At 49.8% G+C, this 18,617-nt stretch overlaps 1 protein-coding gene across 1 annotated transcript in view; it reads left to right on the top strand.

Annotated features, from left to right (window-relative positions):
* The window catches only part of LOC134572095 (ras-related protein Rab-35-like), a 49,330-nt gene extending 32,967 nt beyond the window's left edge, over nucleotides 1-16,363 (top strand). Inside the window, exon 7 of the mRNA XM_063430910.1 lies at nucleotides 15,658-16,363. Within this exon, the coding sequence (XP_063286980.1) occupies nucleotides 15,658-15,783 (126 nt within the window). The 3' untranslated portion in view covers nucleotides 15,784-16,363. The remainder of the gene's footprint in view (nucleotides 1-15,657) is intronic.
* Nucleotides 16,364-18,617: the final 2,254 nt, after the last annotated feature.

The raw sequence follows: 18,617 nt of genomic DNA, 5'->3' as shown, positions 1-18,617 counted from the left end.
TTCACTGTATGCAGAGAGTGTGCGGTTACACCGTGTCAGATTCACTGTATGCAGAGAGCGTGCGGTAACACCGTGTCAGATTCACTGCATGCAGAGAGCGTGCGGTAACACAGTGTCAGATTCACTGCATGCAGAGAGCGTGCGGTTACACCGTGTCAGATTCACTGCATGCAGAGGGCGTGCGATAACACAGTGTCAGATTCACTGTATGCAGAGAGCGTGCGGTTACACCGTGTCAGATTCACTGCATGCACAGAGCGTGCGGTTACACCGTGTCAGATTCACTGCATGCAGAGAGCGTGCGGTTACACCGTGTCAGATTCACTGCATGCAGAGGGCGTGCGGTTACACCGTGTCAGATTCACTGCATGCAGAGAGCGTGCGGTTACACCGTGTCAGATTCACTGCATGCAGAGAGCGTGCGGTTACACCGTGTCAGATTCACTGTATGCAGAGAGTGTGCGGTTACACCGTGTCAGATTCACTGTATGCAGAGAGCGTGCGGTTACACCGTGTCAGATTCACTGCATGCAGAGAGTGTGCGGTTACACCGTGTCAGATTCACTGTATGCAGAGAGTGTGCGGTTACACCGTGTCAGATTCACTGTATGCAGAGAGCGTGCGGTAACACCGTGTCAGATTCACTGCATGCAGAGAGCGTGCGGTAACACAGTGTCAGATTCACTGCATGCAAAGAGCGTGCGGGAATACCGTGTCAGATTCACTGCATGCAAAGAGCGTGCGGGAACACCGTGTCAGATTCACTGCATGCAGAGAGCGTGCGGTAACACCGTGTCAGATTCACTGCATGCATAGGGTGTGCGGTAACACCGTGTCAGATCCACTGCATGCAGAGAGCGTGCGGTTACACAGTGTCAGATTCACTGCATGCATAGGGTGTGCGGTTACACCGTGTCAGATTCACTGCATGCATAGGGTGTGCGGTAACACCGTGTCAGATTCACTGCATGCATAGGGTGTGCGGTAACACCGTGTCAGATTCACTGCATGCATAGGGTGTGCGGTAACACCGTGTCAGATTCACTGCATACATAGGGTGTGCGGTAACACCGTGTCAGATCCACTGCATGCAGAGAGCGTGCGGTTACACCGTGTCAGATTCACTGCATGCAGAGGGCGTGCGATAACACAGTGTCAGATTCACTGTATGCAGAGAGCGTGCGGTTACACCGTGTCAGATTCACTGCATACAGAGAGCGTGCGGTTACACCGTGTCAGATTCACTGTATGCAGAGAGCGTGCGGTTACACCGTGTCAGATTCACTGCATGCATAGGGTGTGCGGGAACACCGTGTCAGATTCTCTGTATGCAGAGAGTGTGCGGTTACACCGTGTCAGATTCACTGCATACAGAGAGCGTGCGGTTACACCGTGTCAGATTCACTGCATGCATAGGGTGTGCGGTAACACAGTGTCAGATTCACTGCATGCAGAAAGCGTGCGGGAACACCGTGTCAGATTCTCTGTATGCAGAGAGTGTGCGGTTACACCGTGTCAGATTCACTGCATACAGAGAGCGTGCGGTTACACCGTGTCAGATTCACTGCATGCATAGGGTGTGCGGTAACACCGTGTCAGATTCACTGCATGCAGAGAGTGTGCGGTTACACCGTGTCAGATTTACTGCATGCAGAGCGTGTGCGGTTACACCGTGTCAGATTCACTGCATGCAGAGAGTGTGCGGTTACACCGTGTCAGATTCACTGTATGCAGAGAGCGTGCGGTAACACCGTGTCAGATTCACTGCATGCAGAGAGTGTGCGGTAACACCGTGTCAGATTCACTGCATACAGAGAGCGTGCGGTTACACCGTGTCAGATTTACTGCATGCAGAGAGCGTGCGGTTACACCGTGTCAGATTCACTGCATGCATAGGGTGTGCGGTTACACCGTGTCAGATTCACTGCATGCATAGGGTGTGCGGTTACACCGTGTCAGATTCACTGCATGCAGAGAGTGTGCGGTTACACCGTGTCAGATTCACTGTATGCAGAGAGCGTGCGGTTACACCGTGTCAGATTCACTGTATGCAGAGAGTGTGCGGTTACACCGTGTCAGATTCACTGCATGCAGAGAGCGTGCGGTAACACCGTGTCAGATTCACTGTATGCAGAGAGCGTGTGGTTACACCGTGTCAGATTCACTGCATACAGAGAGCGTGCGGTTACACCGTGTCAGATTCACTGTATGCAGAGAGCGTGCGGTTACACCGTGTCAGATTCACTGCATGCAGAGAGCGTGCGGTTACACCGTGTCAGATTCACTGTATGCAGAGAGCGTGCGGTTACACCGTGTCAGATTCACTGCATGCAGAGAGCGTGCGGTTACACCGTGTCAGATTCACTGCATGCAGAGAGCGTGCGGTAACACCGTGTCAGATTCACTGTATGCAGAGAGTGTGCGGTTACACCGTGTCAGATTCACTGTATGCAGAGAGCGTTCGGTTACACCGTGTCAGATTCACTGTATGCAGAGAGTGTGCGGTTACACCGTGTCAGATTCACTGCATGCAGAGAGCGTGCGGTAACACCGTGTCGGATTCACTGTATGCAGAGAGTGTGCGGTTACACCGTGTCAGATTCACTGTATGCAGAGAGCGTGCGGTTACACCGTGTCACATTCACTGTATGCAGAGAGTGTGCGGTTACACCGTGTCAGATTCACTGTATGCAGAGAGTGTGCGGTTACACCGTGTCAGATTCACTGTATGCAGAGAGCGTGCGGTTACACCGTGTCAGATTCACTGTATGCAGAGAGTGTGCGGTTACACCGTGTCAGATTCACTGTATGCAGAGAGTGTGCGGTTACACCGTGTCAGATTCACTGCATGCAGAGAGTGTGCGGTTACACCGTGTCAGATTCACTGTATGCAGAGAGTGTGCGGTTACACCGTGTCAGATTCACTGCATACAGAGAGTGTGCGGTTACACCGTGTCAGATTCACTGCATACAGAGAGCGTGCGGTTACACCGTGTCAGATTCACTGCATACAGAGAGCGTGCGGTTACACCGTGTCAGATTCACTGCATACAGAGAGTGTGCGGTTACACCGTGTCAGATTCACTGTATGCAGAGAGCGTGCGGTAACACCGTGTCAGATTCACTGCATGCAGAGAGCGTGCGGTTACACCGTGTCAGATTCACTGCATGCAGAGGGCGTGCGATAACACAGTGTCAGATTCACTGTATGCAGAGAGCGTGCGGTTACACCGTGTCAGATTCACTGCATACAGAGAGCGTGCGGTTACACCGTGTCAGATTCACTGTATGCAGAGAGCGTGCGGTTACACCGTGTCAGATTCACTGCATGCATAGGGTGTGCGGTAACACCGTGTCAGATTCACTGCATGCAGAAAGCGTGCGGGAACACCGTGTCAGATTCTCTGTATGCAGAGAGTGTGCGGTTACACCGTGTCAGATTCACTGCATGCAGAGAGTGTGCGGTTACACCGTGTCAGATTCACTGTATGCAGAGAGTGTGCGGTTACACCGTGTCAGATTCACTGCATACAGAGAGTGTGCGGTTACACCGTGTCAGATTCACTGCATACAGAGAGCGTGCGGTTACACCGTGTCAGATTCACTGCATACAGAGAGCGTGCGGTTACACCGTGTCAGATTCACTGCATACAGAGAGTGTGCGGTTACACCGTGTCAGATTCACTGTATGCAGAGAGCGTGCGGTAACACCGTGTCAGATTCACTGCATGCAGAGAGCGTGCGGTTACACCGTGTCAGATTCACTGCATGCAGAGGGCGTGCGATAACACAGTGTCAGATTCACTGTATGCAGAGAGCGTGCGGTTACACCGTGTCAGATTCACTGCATACAGAGAGCGTGCGGTTACACCGTGTCAGATTCACTGTATGCAGAGAGCGTGCGGTTACACCGTGTCAGATTCACTGCATGCATAGGGTGTGCGGTAACACCGTGTCAGATTCACTGCATGCAGAAAGCGTGCGGGAACACCGTGTCAGATTCTCTGTATGCAGAGAGTGTGCGGTTACACCGTGTCAGATTCACTGCATACAGAGAGCGTGCGGTTACACCGTGTCAGATTCACTGCATGCATAGGGTGTGCGGTAACACCGTGTCAGATTCACTGCATGCAGAGAGTGTGCGGTTACACCGTGTCAGATTTACTGCATGCAGAGAGTGTGCGGTTACACCGTGTCAGATTCACTGCATGCAGAGAGTGTGCGGTTACACCGTGTCAGATTCACTGTATGCAGAGAGCGTGCGGTAACACCGTGTCAGATTCACTGCATGCAGAGAGTGTGCGGTAACACCGTGTCAGATTCACTGCATACAGAGAGCGTGCGGTTACACCGTGTCAGATTTACTGCATGCAGAGAGCGTGCGGTAACACCGTGTCAGATTCACTGCATGCATAGGGTGTGCGGTTACACCGTGTCAGATTCACTGCATGCATAGGGTGTGCGGTTACACCGTGTCAGATTCACTGCATGCAGAGAGTGTGCGGTTACACCGTGTCAGATTCACTGTATGCAGAGAGCGTGCGGTTACACCGTGTCAGATTCACTGTATGCAGAGAGTGTGCGGTTACACCGTGTCAGATTCACTGTATGCAGAGAGCGTGCGGTAACACCGTGTCAGATTCACTGCATGCAGAGAGTGTGCGGTAACACCGTGTCAGATTCACTGCATACAGAGAGCGTGCGGTTACACCGTGTCAGATTTACTGCATGCAGAGAGCGTGCGGTAACACCGTGTCAGATTCACTGCATGCATAGGGTGTGCGGTTACACCGTGTCAGATTCACTGCATGCATAGGGTGTGCGGTTACACCGTGTCAGATTCACTGCATGCAGAGAGTGTGCGGTTACACCGTGTCAGATTCACTGTATGCAGAGAGCGTGCGGTTACACCGTGTCAGATTCACTGTATGCAGAGAGTGTGCGGTTACACCGTGTCAGATTCACTGCATGCAGAGAGCGTGCGGTAACACCGTGTCAGATTCACTGTATGCAGAGAGCGTGCGGTTACACCGTGTCAGATTCACTGCATACAGAGAGCGTGCGGTTACACCGTGTCAGATTCACTGTATGCAGAGAGCGTGCGGTTACACCGTGTCAGATTCACTGCATGCAGAGAGCGTGCGGTTACACCGTGTCAGATTCACTGTATGCAGAGAGCGTGCGGTTACACCGTGTCAGATTCACTGCATGCAGAGAGCGTGCGGTTACACCGTGTCAGATTCACTGCATGCAGAGAGCGTGCGGTAACACCGTGTCAGATTCACTGTATGCAGAGAGTGTGCGGTTACACCGTGTCAGATTCACTGTATGCAGAGAGCGTGCGGTTACACCGTGTCAGATTCACTGTATGCAGAGAGTGTGCGGTTACACCGTGTCAGATTCACTGTATGCAGAGAGCGTGCGGTTACACCGTGTCAGATTCACTGTATGCAGAGAGTGTGCGGTTACACCGTGTCAGATTCACTGTATGCAGAGAGCGTGCGGTTACACCGTGTCAGATTCACTGCATGCAGAGAGTGTGCGGTTACACCGTGTCAGATTCACTGTATGCAGAGAGTGTGCGGTTACACCGTGTCAGATTCACTGCATACAGAGAGTGTGCGGTTACACCGTGTCAGATTCACTGCATACAGAGAGCGTGCGGTTACACCGTGTCAGATTCACTGCATACAGAGAGCGTGCGGTTACACCGTGTCAGATTCACTGCATACAGAGAGTGTGCGGTTACACCGTGTCAGATTCACTGCATGCAGAGAGCGTGCGGTAACACCGTGTCAGATTCACTGCATGCAGAGAGCGTGCGGTAACACCGTGTCAGATTCACTGCATGCAGAGAGCGTGCGGTAACACCGTGTCAGATTCACTGCATGCACAGAGCGTGCGTTTACACAGTGTCAGATTTACTGTATGTGAATGGTGTGCGGTTACACCGTGTCAGATTCACTGCATGCAGAGAGCGTGCGGTCACACAGTGTCAGATTCACTGCATGCAGAGAGCGTGCGGTAACACAGTGTCAGATTCACTGCATGCAGAGGGCGTGCGATAACACAGTGTCAGATTCACTGCATGCATAGGGTGTGCGGTTACACCGTGTCAGATTCACTGCATGCAGAGAGCATGCGGTTACACCGTGTCAGATTCACTGCATGCAGAGGGCGTGCGATAACACAGTGTCAGATTCACTGTATGCAGAGAGCGTGCGGTTACACAGTGTCAGATTCACTGCATGCAGAGAGCGTGCGGTTACACCGTGTCAGATTCACTGCATGCAGAGAGCGTGCGGTTACACCGTGTCAGATTCACTGCATGCAGAGAGCGTGCGGTTACACCGTGTCAGATTCACTGCATGCAGAGGGCGTGCGATAACACCGTGTCAGATTCACTGCATGCAGAGAGCGTGCGGTTACACCGTGTCAGATTCACTGCATGCAGAGAGCGTGCGGTTACACCGTGTCAGATTCACTGCATGCAGAGAGCGTGCGGTTACACCGTGTCAGATTCACTGTATGCAGAGAGCGTGCGGTTACACCGTGTCAGATTCACTGCATGCAGAGGGCGTGCGGTTACACCGTGTCAGATTCACTGCATGCAGAGAGCGTGCGGTTACACAGTGTCAGATTCACTGCATGCAGAGAGCGTGCGGTTACACAGTGTCAGATTCACTGCATGCAGAGAGTGTGCGGTTACACCGTGTCAGATTCACTGTATGCAGAGAGTGTGCGGTTACACCGTGTCAGATTCACTGTATGCAGAGAGCGTGCGGTAACACCGTGTCAGATTCACTGCATGCAGAGAGCGTGCGGTAACACAGTGTCAGATTCACTGCATGCAGAGAGCGTGCGGTTACACCGTGTCAGATTCACTGCATGCAGAGGGCGTGCGATAACACAGTGTCAGATTCACTGTATGCAGAGAGCGTGCGGTTACACCGTGTCAGATTCACTGCATGCACAGAGCGTGCGGTTACACCGTGTCAGATTCACTGCATGCAGAGAGCGTGCGGTTACACCGTGTCAGATTCACTGCATGCAGAGAGCGTGCGGTTACACCGTGTCAGATTCACTGCATGCAGAGGGCGTGCGGTTACACCGTGTCAGATTCACTGCATGCAGAGAGCGTGCGGTTACACCGTGTCAGATTCACTGCATGCAGAGAGCGTGCGGTTACACCGTGTCAGATTCACTGTATGCAGAGAGTGTGCGGTTACACCGTGTCAGATTCACTGTATGCAGAGAGCGTGCGGTTACACCGTGTCAGATTCACTGCATGCAGAGAGTGTGCGGTTACACCGTGTCAGATTCACTGTATGCAGAGAGTGTGCGGTTACACCGTGTCAGATTCACTGTATGCAGAGAGCGTGCGGTAACACCGTGTCAGATTCACTGCATGCAGAGAGCGTGCGGTAACACAGTGTCAGATTCACTGCATGCAAAGAGCGTGCGGGAACACCGTGTCAGATTCACTGCATGCAAAGAGCGTGCGGGAACACCGTGTCAGATTCACTGCATGCAGAGAGCGTGCGGTAACACCGTGTCAGATTCACTGCATGCATAGGGTGTGCGGTAACACCGTGTCAGATCCACTGCATGCAGAGAGCGTGCGGTTACACAGTGTCAGATTCACTGCATGCATAGGGTGTGCGGTTACACCGTGTCAGATTCACTGCATGCATAGGGTGTGCGGTAACACCGTGTCAGATTCACTGCATGCATAGGGTGTGCGGTAACACCGTGTCAGATTCACTGCATGCATAGGGTGTGCGGTAACACCGTGTCAGATTCACTGCATGCATAGGGTGTGCGGTAACACCGTGTCAGATCCACTGCATGCAGAGAGCGTGCGGTTACACCGTGTCAGATCCACTGCATGCAGAGGGCGTGCGATAACACAGTGTCAGATTCACTGTATGCAGAGAGCGTGCGGTTACACCGTGTCAGATTCACTGCATACAGAGAGCGTGCGGTTACACCGTGTCAGATTCACTGTATGCAGAGAGCGTGCGGTTACACCGTGTCAGATTCACTGCATGCATAGGGTGTGCGGTAACACCGTGTCAGATTCACTGCATGCAGAAAGCGTGCGGGAACACCGTGTCAGATTCTCTGTATGCAGAGAGTGTGCGGTTACACCGTGTCAGATTCACTGCATACAGAGAGCGTGCGGTTACACCGTGTCAGATTCACTGCATGCATAGGGTGTGCGGTAACACCGTGTCAGATTCACTGCATGCAGAGAGTGTGCGGTTACACCGTGTCAGATTTACTGCATGCAGAGAGTGTGCGGTTACACCGTGTCAGATTCACTGCATGCAGAGAGTGTGCGGTTACACCGTGTCAGATTCACTGTATGCAGAGAGCGTGCGGTTACACCGTGTCAGATTCACTGCATGCAGAGAGTGTGCGTTTACACCGTGTCAGATTCACTGCATACAGAGAGCGTGCGGTTACACCGTGTCAGATTCACTGCATGCATAGGGTGTGCGGTAACACCGTGTCAGATTCACTGTATGCAGAGAGTGTGCGGTTACACCGTGTCAGATTTACTGCATGCAGAGAGTGTGCGGTTACACCGTGTCAGATTCACTGCATGCAGAGAGTGTGCAGTTACACCGTGTCAGATTCACTGTATGCAGAGAGCGTGCGGTTACACCGTGTCAGATTCACTGTATGCAGAGAGCGTGCGGTTACACCGTGTCAGATTCACTGCATGCATAGGGTGTGCGGTAACACCGTGTCAGATTCACTGCATGCAGAAAGCGTGCGGTAACACTGTGTCAGATTCACTGCATACAGAGAGCGTGCGGTTACACCGTGTCAGATTTACTGCATGCAGAGAGTGTGCGGTAACACCGTGTCAGATTCACTGCATGCATAGGGTGTGCGGTTACACCGTGTCAGATTCACTGCATGCATAGGGTGTGCGGTTACACCGTGTCAGATTCACTGCATGCAGAGAGTGTGCGGTTACACCGTGTCAGATTCACTGTATGCAGAGAGCGTGCGGTTACACCGTGTCAGATTCACTGTATGCAGAGAGTGTGCGGTTACACCGTGTCAGATTCACTGCATGCAGAGAGCGTGCGGTAACACCGTGTCAGATTCACTGTATGCAGAGAGCGTGCGGTTACACCGTGTCAGATTCACTGCATACAGAGAGCGTGCGGTTACACCGTGTCAGATTCACTGTATGCAGAGAGCGTGCGGTTACACCGTGTCAGATTCACTGCATGCAGAGAGCGTGCGGTTACACCGTGTCAGATTCACTGTATGCAGAGAGCGTGCGGTTACACCGTGTCAGATTCACTGCATGCAGAGAGCGGGCGGTTACACCGTGTCAGATTCACTGCATGCAGAGAGCGTGTGGTAACACCGTGTCAGATTCACTGTATGCAGAGAGTGTGCGGTTACACCGTGTCAGATTCACTGTATGCAGAGAGCGTGCGGTTACACCGTGTCAGATTCACTGTATGCAGAGAGTGTGCGGTTACACCGTGTCAGATTCACTGCATGCAGAGAGCGTGCGGTAACACCGTGTCAGATTCACTGTATGCAGAGAGTGTGCGGTTACACCGTGTCAGATTCACTGTATGCAGAGAGCGTGCGGTTACACCGCGTCAGATTCACTGTATGCAGAGAGTGTGCGGTTACACCGTGTCAGATTCACTGTATGCAGAGAGTGTGCGGTTACACCGTGTCAGATTCACTGTATGCAGAGAGCGTGCGGTTACACCGTGTCAGATTCACTGTATGCAGAGAGTGTGCGGTTACACCGTGTCAGATTCACTGTATGCAGAGAGCGTGCGGTTACACCGTGTCAGATTCACTGCATGCAGAGAGTGTGCGGTTACACCGTGTCAGATTCACTGTATGCAGAGAGTGTGCGGTTACACCGTGTCAGATTCACTGCATACAGAGAGTGTGCGGTTACACCGTGTCAGATTCACTGCATACAGAGAGCGTGCGGTTACACCGTGTCAGATTCACTGCATACAGAGAGCGTGCGGTTACACCGTGTCAGATTCACTGCATACAGAGAGTGTGCGGTTACACCGTGTCAGATTCACTGTATGCAGAGAGTGTGCGGTAACACCGTGTCAGATTCACTGTATGCAGAGAGCGTGCGGTTACACCGTGTCAGATTCACTGCATACAGAGAGCGTGCGGTTACACCGTGTCAGATTCACTGCATACAGAGAGCGTGCGGTTACACCGTGTCAGATTCACTGTATGCAGAGAGTGTGCGGTAACACCGTGTCAGATTCACTGCATGCAGAGAGTGTGCGGTTACACCGTGTCAGATTCACTGCATGCAGAGAGTGTGCGGTTACACCGTGTCAGATTCACTGTATGCAGAGAGCGTGCGGTTACACCGTGTCAGATTCACTGTATGCAGAGAGCGTGCGGTAACACCGTGTCAGATTCACTGTATGCAGAGAGCGTGCGGTAACACCGTGTCAGATTCACTGTATGCAGAGAGTGTGCGGTTACACCGTGTCAGATTCACTGTATGCAGAGAGTGTGCGGTAACACCGTGTCAGATTCACTGTATGCAGAGAGCGTGCGGTTACACCGTGTCAGATTCACTGCATACAGAGAGCGTGCGGTTACACCGTGTCAGATTCACTGCATACAGAGAGCGTGCGGTTACACCGTGTCAGATTCACTGTATGCAGAGAGTGTGCGGTAACACCGTGTCAGATTCACTGCATGCAGAGAGTGTGCGGTTACACCGTGTCAGATTCACTGCATGCAGAGAGTGTGCGGTTACACCGTGTCAGATTCACTGTATGCAGAGAGCGTGCGGTTACACCGTGTCAGATTCACTGTATGCAGAGAGTGTGCGGTTACACCGTGTCAGATTCACTGCATACAGAGAGCGTGCGGTTACACCGTGTCAGATTCACTGTATGCAGAGAGCGTGCGGTTACACCGTGTCAGATTCACTGTATGCAGAGAGTGTGCGGTTACACCGTGTCAGATTCACTGCATGCAGAGAGCGTGCGGTTACACCGTGTCAGATTCACTGCATGCAGAGAGTGTGCGGTTACACCGTGTCAGATTCACTGCATGCAGAGAGCGTGCGGTTACACCGTGTCAGATTCACTGTATGCAGAGAGTGTGCGGTTACACCGTGTCAGATTCACTGCATGCAGAGAGCGTGCGGTTACACCGTGTCAGATTCACTGTATGCAGAGAGTGTGCGGTAACACCGTGTCAGATTCACTGCATGCAGAGAGTGTGCGGTTACACCGTGTCAGATTCACTGCATGCAGAGAGTGTGCGGTTACACCGTGTCAGATTCACTGTATGCAGAGAGCGTGCGGTTACACCGTGTCAGATTCACTGCATACAGAGAGCGTGCGGTTACACCGTGTCAGATTCACTGTATGCAGAGAGCGTGCGGTTACACCGTGTCAGATTCACTGCATGCAGAGAGCGTGCGGTTACACCGTGTCAGATTCACTGCATGCAGAGAGTGTGCGGTTACACCGTGTCAGATTCACTGCATGCAGAGAGCGTGCGGTTACACCGTGTCAGATTCACTGTATGCAGAGAGTGTGCGGTTACACCGTGTCAGATTCACTGCATGCAGAGAGTGTGCGGTTACACCGTGTCAGATTCACTGTATGCAGAGAGTGTGCGTTTACACCGTGTCAGATTCACTGCATGCAGAGAGCGTGCGGTTACACCGTGTCAGATTTACTGCATGCAGAGAGTGTGCGGTTACACCGTGTCAGATTCACTGCATGCAGAGAGTGTGCGGTTACACCGTGTCAGATTCACTGCATGCAGAGAGTGTGCGGTTACACCGTGTCAGATTCACTGCATGCAGAGAGTGTGCGGTTACACCGTGTCAGATTCACTGCATGCAGAGAGCGTGCGGTAACACCGTGTCAGATTCACTGCATGCAGAGAGCGTGCGGTTACACCGTGTCAGATTCACTGCATGCAGAGAGCGTGCGGTTACACCGTGTCAGATTCACTGCATACAGAGAGCGTGCGGTAACACCGTGTCAGATTCACTGCATGCAGAGAGCGTGCGGTTACACCGTGTCAGATTCACTGTATGCAGAGAGTGTGCGGTTACACCGTGTCAGATTCACTGCATGCAGAGAGCGTGCGGTTACACCGTGTCAGATTCACTGTATGCAGAGAGTGTGCGGTAACACCGTGTCAGATTCACTGCATGCAGAGAGTGTGCGGTTACACCGTGTCAGATTCACTGCATGCAGAGAGTGTGCGGTTACACCGTGTCAGATTCACTGTATGCAGAGAGCGTGCGGTTACACCGTGTCAGATTCACTGCATACAGAGAGCGTGCGGTTACACCGTGTCAGATTCACTGTATGCAGAGAGCGTGCGGTTACACCGTGTCAGATTCACTGCATGCAGAGAGCGTGCGGTTACACCGTGTCAGATTCACTGCATGCAGAGAGTGTGCGGTTACACCGTGTCAGATTCACTGCATGCAGAGAGCGTGCGGTTACACCGTGTCAGATTCACTGTATGCAGAGAGTGTGCGGTTACACCGTGTCAGATTCACTGCATGCAGAGAGTGTGCGGTTACACCGTGTCAGATTCACTGTATGCAGAGAGTGTGCGTTTACACCGTGTCAGATTCACTGCATGCAGAGAGCGTGCGGTTACACCGTGTCAGATTTACTGCATGCAGAGAGTGTGCGGTTACACCGTGTCAGATTCACTGCATGCAGAGAGTGTGCGGTTACACCGTGTCAGATTCACTGCATGCAGAGAGTGTGCGGTTACACCGTGTCAGATTCACTGCATGCAGAGAGTGTGCGGTTACACCGTGTCAGATTCACTGCATGCAGAGAGCGTGCGGTAACACCGTGTCAGATTCACTGCATGCAGAGAGCGTGCGGTTACACCGTGTCAGATTCACTGCATGCAGAGAGCGTGCGGTTACACCGTGTCAGATTCACTGCATACAGAGAGCGTGCGGTAACACCGTGTCAGATTCACTGCATGCAGAGAGCGTGCGGTTACACCGTGTCAGATTCACTGCATGCTGTTAGGAATTCAGTGTGAATTTCCCATTTTGGACAGTTTCTTTTTGAAATTCACTTTGCGTTTCCAATAGTTCTCTCTTCAGTAAGTGACCCTGTTGGGTTAAAGATTTGCAGGCTGGGCAGGTAGGTTCTCTTGCAATTATTTATTATTATTTTTTTTTATTCTTTGTGCATTTCTTTAAAGTAAATGTAAACATAATTATGTGAATTTTATTAAAGGGATCCTATAGTGCCAGGAAAACAAAGCTGTTTCCTGGCACTATAGGGTTAATAAGTCCCTCATTCCAGATATTGCACAGATTGTATTATATCCATTTCTAATATTTATTATATGCATTTTTTTCTAGTATATTTGTATCACACACTATATATATATAACTTTCCACGTGTCCCGCACTCACTGCTCACGGTCTTGTTAATGCCTCGGTGCAAACTCCGACCATAAGTAGATATAGGTACTTGTTGAAGTGCACTCAAGTAATACAAAGAAGTATCGACGTTTCAGTCCTTGCCGGACTTGATACTTCTTTGTATTACTTGATGCTTGAATAAACAGCACGATTAGAAATATTATTGAGTCCTGTGAGTGCACTTCAACAAGAACTTATATATATATGATATGCACTTTATTTTTGACAATGATAGTGTACATTTTATATAATTTATTGTTTTAAAGGCATAGCACACTTTTTGTTTCAGAGTGTATAATATTGGCCATGCGACTGCCTGCCTGTGGCATATATTTTTCAAAAAAGGAATACTGTGCGCTGAGAGCGGTCATAGTACTGTGAAATATATCGCGCACAGAGAGTGGTTATAGTGCTGTGAAATATATCGTGCGCTGAGAGCAGTCATAGTACTGTGAAATATATCGTGTGCTGAGAGCGGTCATAGTGCTGTGAAATATATCGCGCACAGAGAGTGGTCATAGTGCTGTGAAATATATCGTGCGCTGAGAGCGGTCATAGTACTGTGAAATATATCGTGCGCTGAGAGCGGTCATAGTGCTGTGAAATATATCGTGCGCTGAGAGCGGTCATAGTACTGTGAAATATATCGTGTGCTGAGAGCGGTCATAGTGCTGTGAAATATATCGTGTGCTGAGAGCGGTCATAGTACTGTGAAATATATCGTGCACAGAGAGTGGTTATAGTACTGTGAAATATATCGTGCGCTGAGAGCGGTCTTAGTACTGTGAAATATATCGTGTGCTGAGAGCGGTCATAGTACTGTGAAATATATCGCGCACAGAGAGTGGTTATAGTACTGTGAAATATATCGTGCGCTGAGAGCGGTCATAGTACTGTGAAATATATCGTGTGCTGAGAGCGGTCATAGTACTGTGAAATATATCGCGCACAGAGAGTGGTTATAGTACTGTGAAATATATCGTGCGCTGAGAGCGGTCATAGTACTGTGAAATATATCGTGTGCTGAGAGCGGTCATAGTACTGTGAAATATATCGCGCACAGAGAGTGGTTATAGTACTGTGAGATATATCGTGCGCTGAGAGCGGTCATAGTACTGTGAAATATATCGTGTGCTGAGAGCGGTCTTAGTACTGTGAAATATACACTACCTAAAGTACTTTGTCTTGCTGAAAAGCTCTGTGTGTGAAGAGTCCTCCTTATTTATTCACTTATTTATTGATTGATTTTTTTAATTTGACATAAAGTGCAGATTTCAATAGAAATTGGTATTTTTCTAATCAGACAACAGGTCTGGTTACTTCCTGGTTGGTTATCTCAGTGGAGATAAACTCAAGAGGCAGTAATTGCAAAGAGCACCTGCCTTGCAAAGACTTCTCATTGAGCTGCATTGGGAAGTCTGTGATTGGACAGTCACAAAGTCTGGGCGGGGCTAGAAGGGGAGGGCTTACATAGGCTGCAGACATGAGATATGCAGCTTTAATGAGCTATTTTTAAATAAACCGGGTCAGGGAAATCACCTGAGAGTGTATGAAATGTGTTTCAAGATCTGTATTGGAGAAGAGCGCTCAGGAGCAAATAACTCAAACAGACACCAAGTCAGTAGATTTCCTACCTTTTACTTGGGAGAGCAATTATTATTTAAGCAATTTACACAAAGAAGGCAAAACGCGTTAGCTGACTCTACATATTGAAGCAGGACATCACAAGCTTATCTCGTCATAGTTGGCACATAACGTTCCTGGTATCCTGGGACAGGATGCTGTTACTTTTCAAGGACAGTGTGTGGAGGCGAATTTCTTTAGAACATTGTGTTTTTGTCAGGGATTTATCTAGAAAGCAAAATAGCAGATGCCGACTACGTGTAATCCAGTTTTTCTATACAAAATGGATGCTGGGCCTTATCCATCACAACCTGCCCCCAAAAACAATTAAAAGTAAATACAACAATATTTTCATTTGGGGTATAATGGCTAAACAGTGATTCGGTATTGGTGCTGTGGGGTGTCTGAAAACTAGCTGGAGTAAGGCCAGAACAAGTAATTTCATTTCAGCCTAGTATTCTCGATACTCGATATTCATATTTTGATGCTGCATAGAATATTATAGTAACAGGAGTTTCTTATTAGTAAAATGACAATTGCACCCGCTCACGTTATTGCATGTTTTTCGGCAGATGTTCCTGTCTGTTACGCGCCTGGTCTTGCACATGAAGAGGGAGAACCTGGCCAGGCTGCGGCCGAGCGAAGTGGTGACCATAACCAAGACTAAGAGGAAACCACATGTGAAGAGATGCTGCTAACCCTGACCCGCTGGAGAGGGGTTGGATCTGGGTAGAACTGGACTATTTGGTTAGATCGGAACTCTCTGTGTATGTGTTCAGTACTGGGCCACCTGGAAGAAACCACTGGGCAGGGGTGCAGGGCTAGAACACTAAGGGGACAGGGTGAAGGGGCAAATGGAGGAATGGAGGCACACTGGCACGCAAAAGGCACACAAGAAGGTGACAAGTAAGAGGATACTAATACAATTAGAGGGTAGCAGTGAGGGCGTGTGCGGGAGGCTCAGGGACGAGAGTTTGTAGGGGGGAGTGTGATACGCAGTGGAGAGCAGGGTGGAATGAAGTGATGGAAGGATAGATGAGAGCCCGGCCAGATGGAGGTTCAGTGAAGACCTTTTCATGAGTGAGTTGAGGCTGTTAAATTAGGGTGAAGTCCTGTGCTTTGTAAGGGGTCCATATCAGAATAAGTCTTTCATGGACTGTGTGTTGCACTTTATTAATGCATAGGTTATGGGACCAAAAAGTTAATTTCACTACTAGTGGTTGCAGTGTTGGGAGGGGGATTCAGTATCCGCGGGGGAGGTGGGATTTCTGTATACGAGGTGAGGGCATGGGGGATTCTGTATCCGAGGGAGGGGGGGATTCTGTATCCGAGGGAGGGGGGGATTCCGTATCCGAGGGAGGGGGGGATTCCGTATCCAGGGCGGCAGCATAGGCGATGGGGGATTCTGTATCCGAGGTGAGGGCATGGGGGATTCTGTATCCGGGGGGAGAGGGGGATTCTGTATCCGAGGGGAGGAAAGGATGCTGCATGGGCGAGTGGGGATTCTGCATCCGAGGCTAAAATGTGAAGAGGGATTAATTAGAATAAGGCCCAGAGTGCTCTAGCTGAGTTAGGGTTATGAAGCACTGGGAAGATCAGGAGTAGTATGTTGCTCTAGCTGAGTTAGGGTTATGAAGCACTGGGAAGATCAGGAGTAGTATGTTGCTCTAGCTGAGTTAGGGTTATGTAACACTGGGAAGATCAGGAGTAGTATGTTTCTCTAGCTGAGTTAGGGTTATGTAACACTGGGAAGATCAGGAGTAGTATGTTGCTCTAGCTGAGTTAGGGTTATGTAACACTGGGAAGATCAGGAGTAGTATGTTGCTCTAGCTGAGTTAGGGTTATGTAACACTGGGAAGATCAGGAGTAGTATGTTGCTCTAGCTGAGTTAGGGTTATGTAGCACTGGGAAGATCAGGAGTAGTATGTTGCTCTAGCTGAGTTAGGGTTATGTAGCACTGGGAAGATCAGGAGTAGTATGTTGCTCTAGCTGAGTTAGGGTTATGTAACACTGGGAAGATCAGGAGTAGTATGTTTCTCTAGCTGAGTTAGGGTTATGTGGCACTGGGAAGATCAGGAGTAGTATGTTGCTCTAGCTGAGTTAGGGTTATGAAGCACTGGGAAGATCAGGAGTAGTATGTTGCTCTAGCTGAGTTAGGGTTATGTAACACTGGGAAGATCAGGAGTAGTATGTTTCTCTAGCTGAGTTAGGGTTATGTAGCACTGGGAAGATCAGGAGTAGTATGTTGCTCTAGCTGAGTTAGGGTTATGAAGCACTGGGAAGATCAGGAGTAGTATGTTGCTCTCGCTGAGTTAGGGTTATGTAGCACTGGGAAGATCAGGAGTAGTATGTTGCTCTAGCTGAGTTAGGGTTATGTAACACTGGGAAGATCAGGAGTAGTATGTTGCTCTAGCTGAGTTAGGGTTATGAAGCACTGGGAAGATCAGGAGTAGTATGTTGCTCTAGCTGAGTTAGGGTTATGTAACACTGGGAAGATCAGGAGTAGTATGTTGCTCTAGCTGAGTTAGGGTTATGTAACACTGGGAAGATCAGGAGTAGTATGTTGCTCTAGCTGAGTTAGGGTTATGTAACACTGGGAAGATCAGGAGTAGTATGTTGCTCTAGCTGAGTTAGGGTTATGAAGCACTGGGAAGATCAGGAGTAGTATGTTGCTCTAGCTGAGTTAGGGTTATGTAACACTGGGAAGATCAGGAGTAGTATGTTGCTCTAGCTGAGTTAGGGTTATGTAGCACTGGGAAGATCAGGAGTAGTATGTTGCTCTAGCTGAGTTAGGGTTATGAAGCACTGGGAAGATCAGGAGTAGTATGTTGCTCTAGCTGAGTTAGGGTTATGAAGCACTGGGAAGATCAGGAGTAGTATGTTGCTCTAGCTGAGTTAGGGTTATGTAGCACTGGGAAGATCAGGAGTAGTATGTTGCTCTCGCTGAGTTAGGGTTATGTAGCACTGGGAAGATCAGGAGTAGTATGTTGCTCTAGCTGAGTTAGGGTTATGTAACACTGGGAAGATCAAGAGTAGTATGTTGCTCTCGCTGAGTTAGGGTTATGTAGCACTGGGAAGATCAGGAGTAGTATGTTGCTCTAGCTGAGTTAGGGTTATGTAACACTGGGAAGATCAGGAGTAGTATGTTGCTCTAGCTGAGTTAGGGTTATGTAACACCGGGAAGATCAGGAGTAGTATGTTGCTCTAGCTGAGTTAGGGTTATGAAGCACTGGGAAGATCAGGAGTAGTATGTTGCTCTAGCTGAGTTAGGGTTATGTAACACTGGGAAGATCAGGAGTAGTATGTTGCTCTAGCTGAGTTAGGGTTATGTAGCACTGGGAAGATCAGGAGTAGTATGTTGCTCTAGCTGAGTTAGGGTTATGTAACACTGGGAAGATCAGGAGTAGTATGTTGCTCTAGCTGAGTTAGGGTTATGTAACACTGGGAAGATCAGGAGTAGTATGTTGCTCTAGCTGAGTTAGGGTTATGTAGCACTGGGAAGATCAGGAGTAGTATGTTGCTCTAGCTGAGT

The sequence above is a fragment of the Pelobates fuscus genome, chromosome 8 (genome assembly GCF_036172605.1).
Source record: "Pelobates fuscus isolate aPelFus1 chromosome 8, aPelFus1.pri, whole genome shotgun sequence".
NCBI lineage: Eukaryota > Metazoa > Chordata > Amphibia > Anura > Pelobatidae > Pelobates > Pelobates fuscus.
The sequence above is the reverse complement of the archived record's forward strand: the minus strand, read 5'-3'. Positions and strand labels throughout refer to the sequence as shown.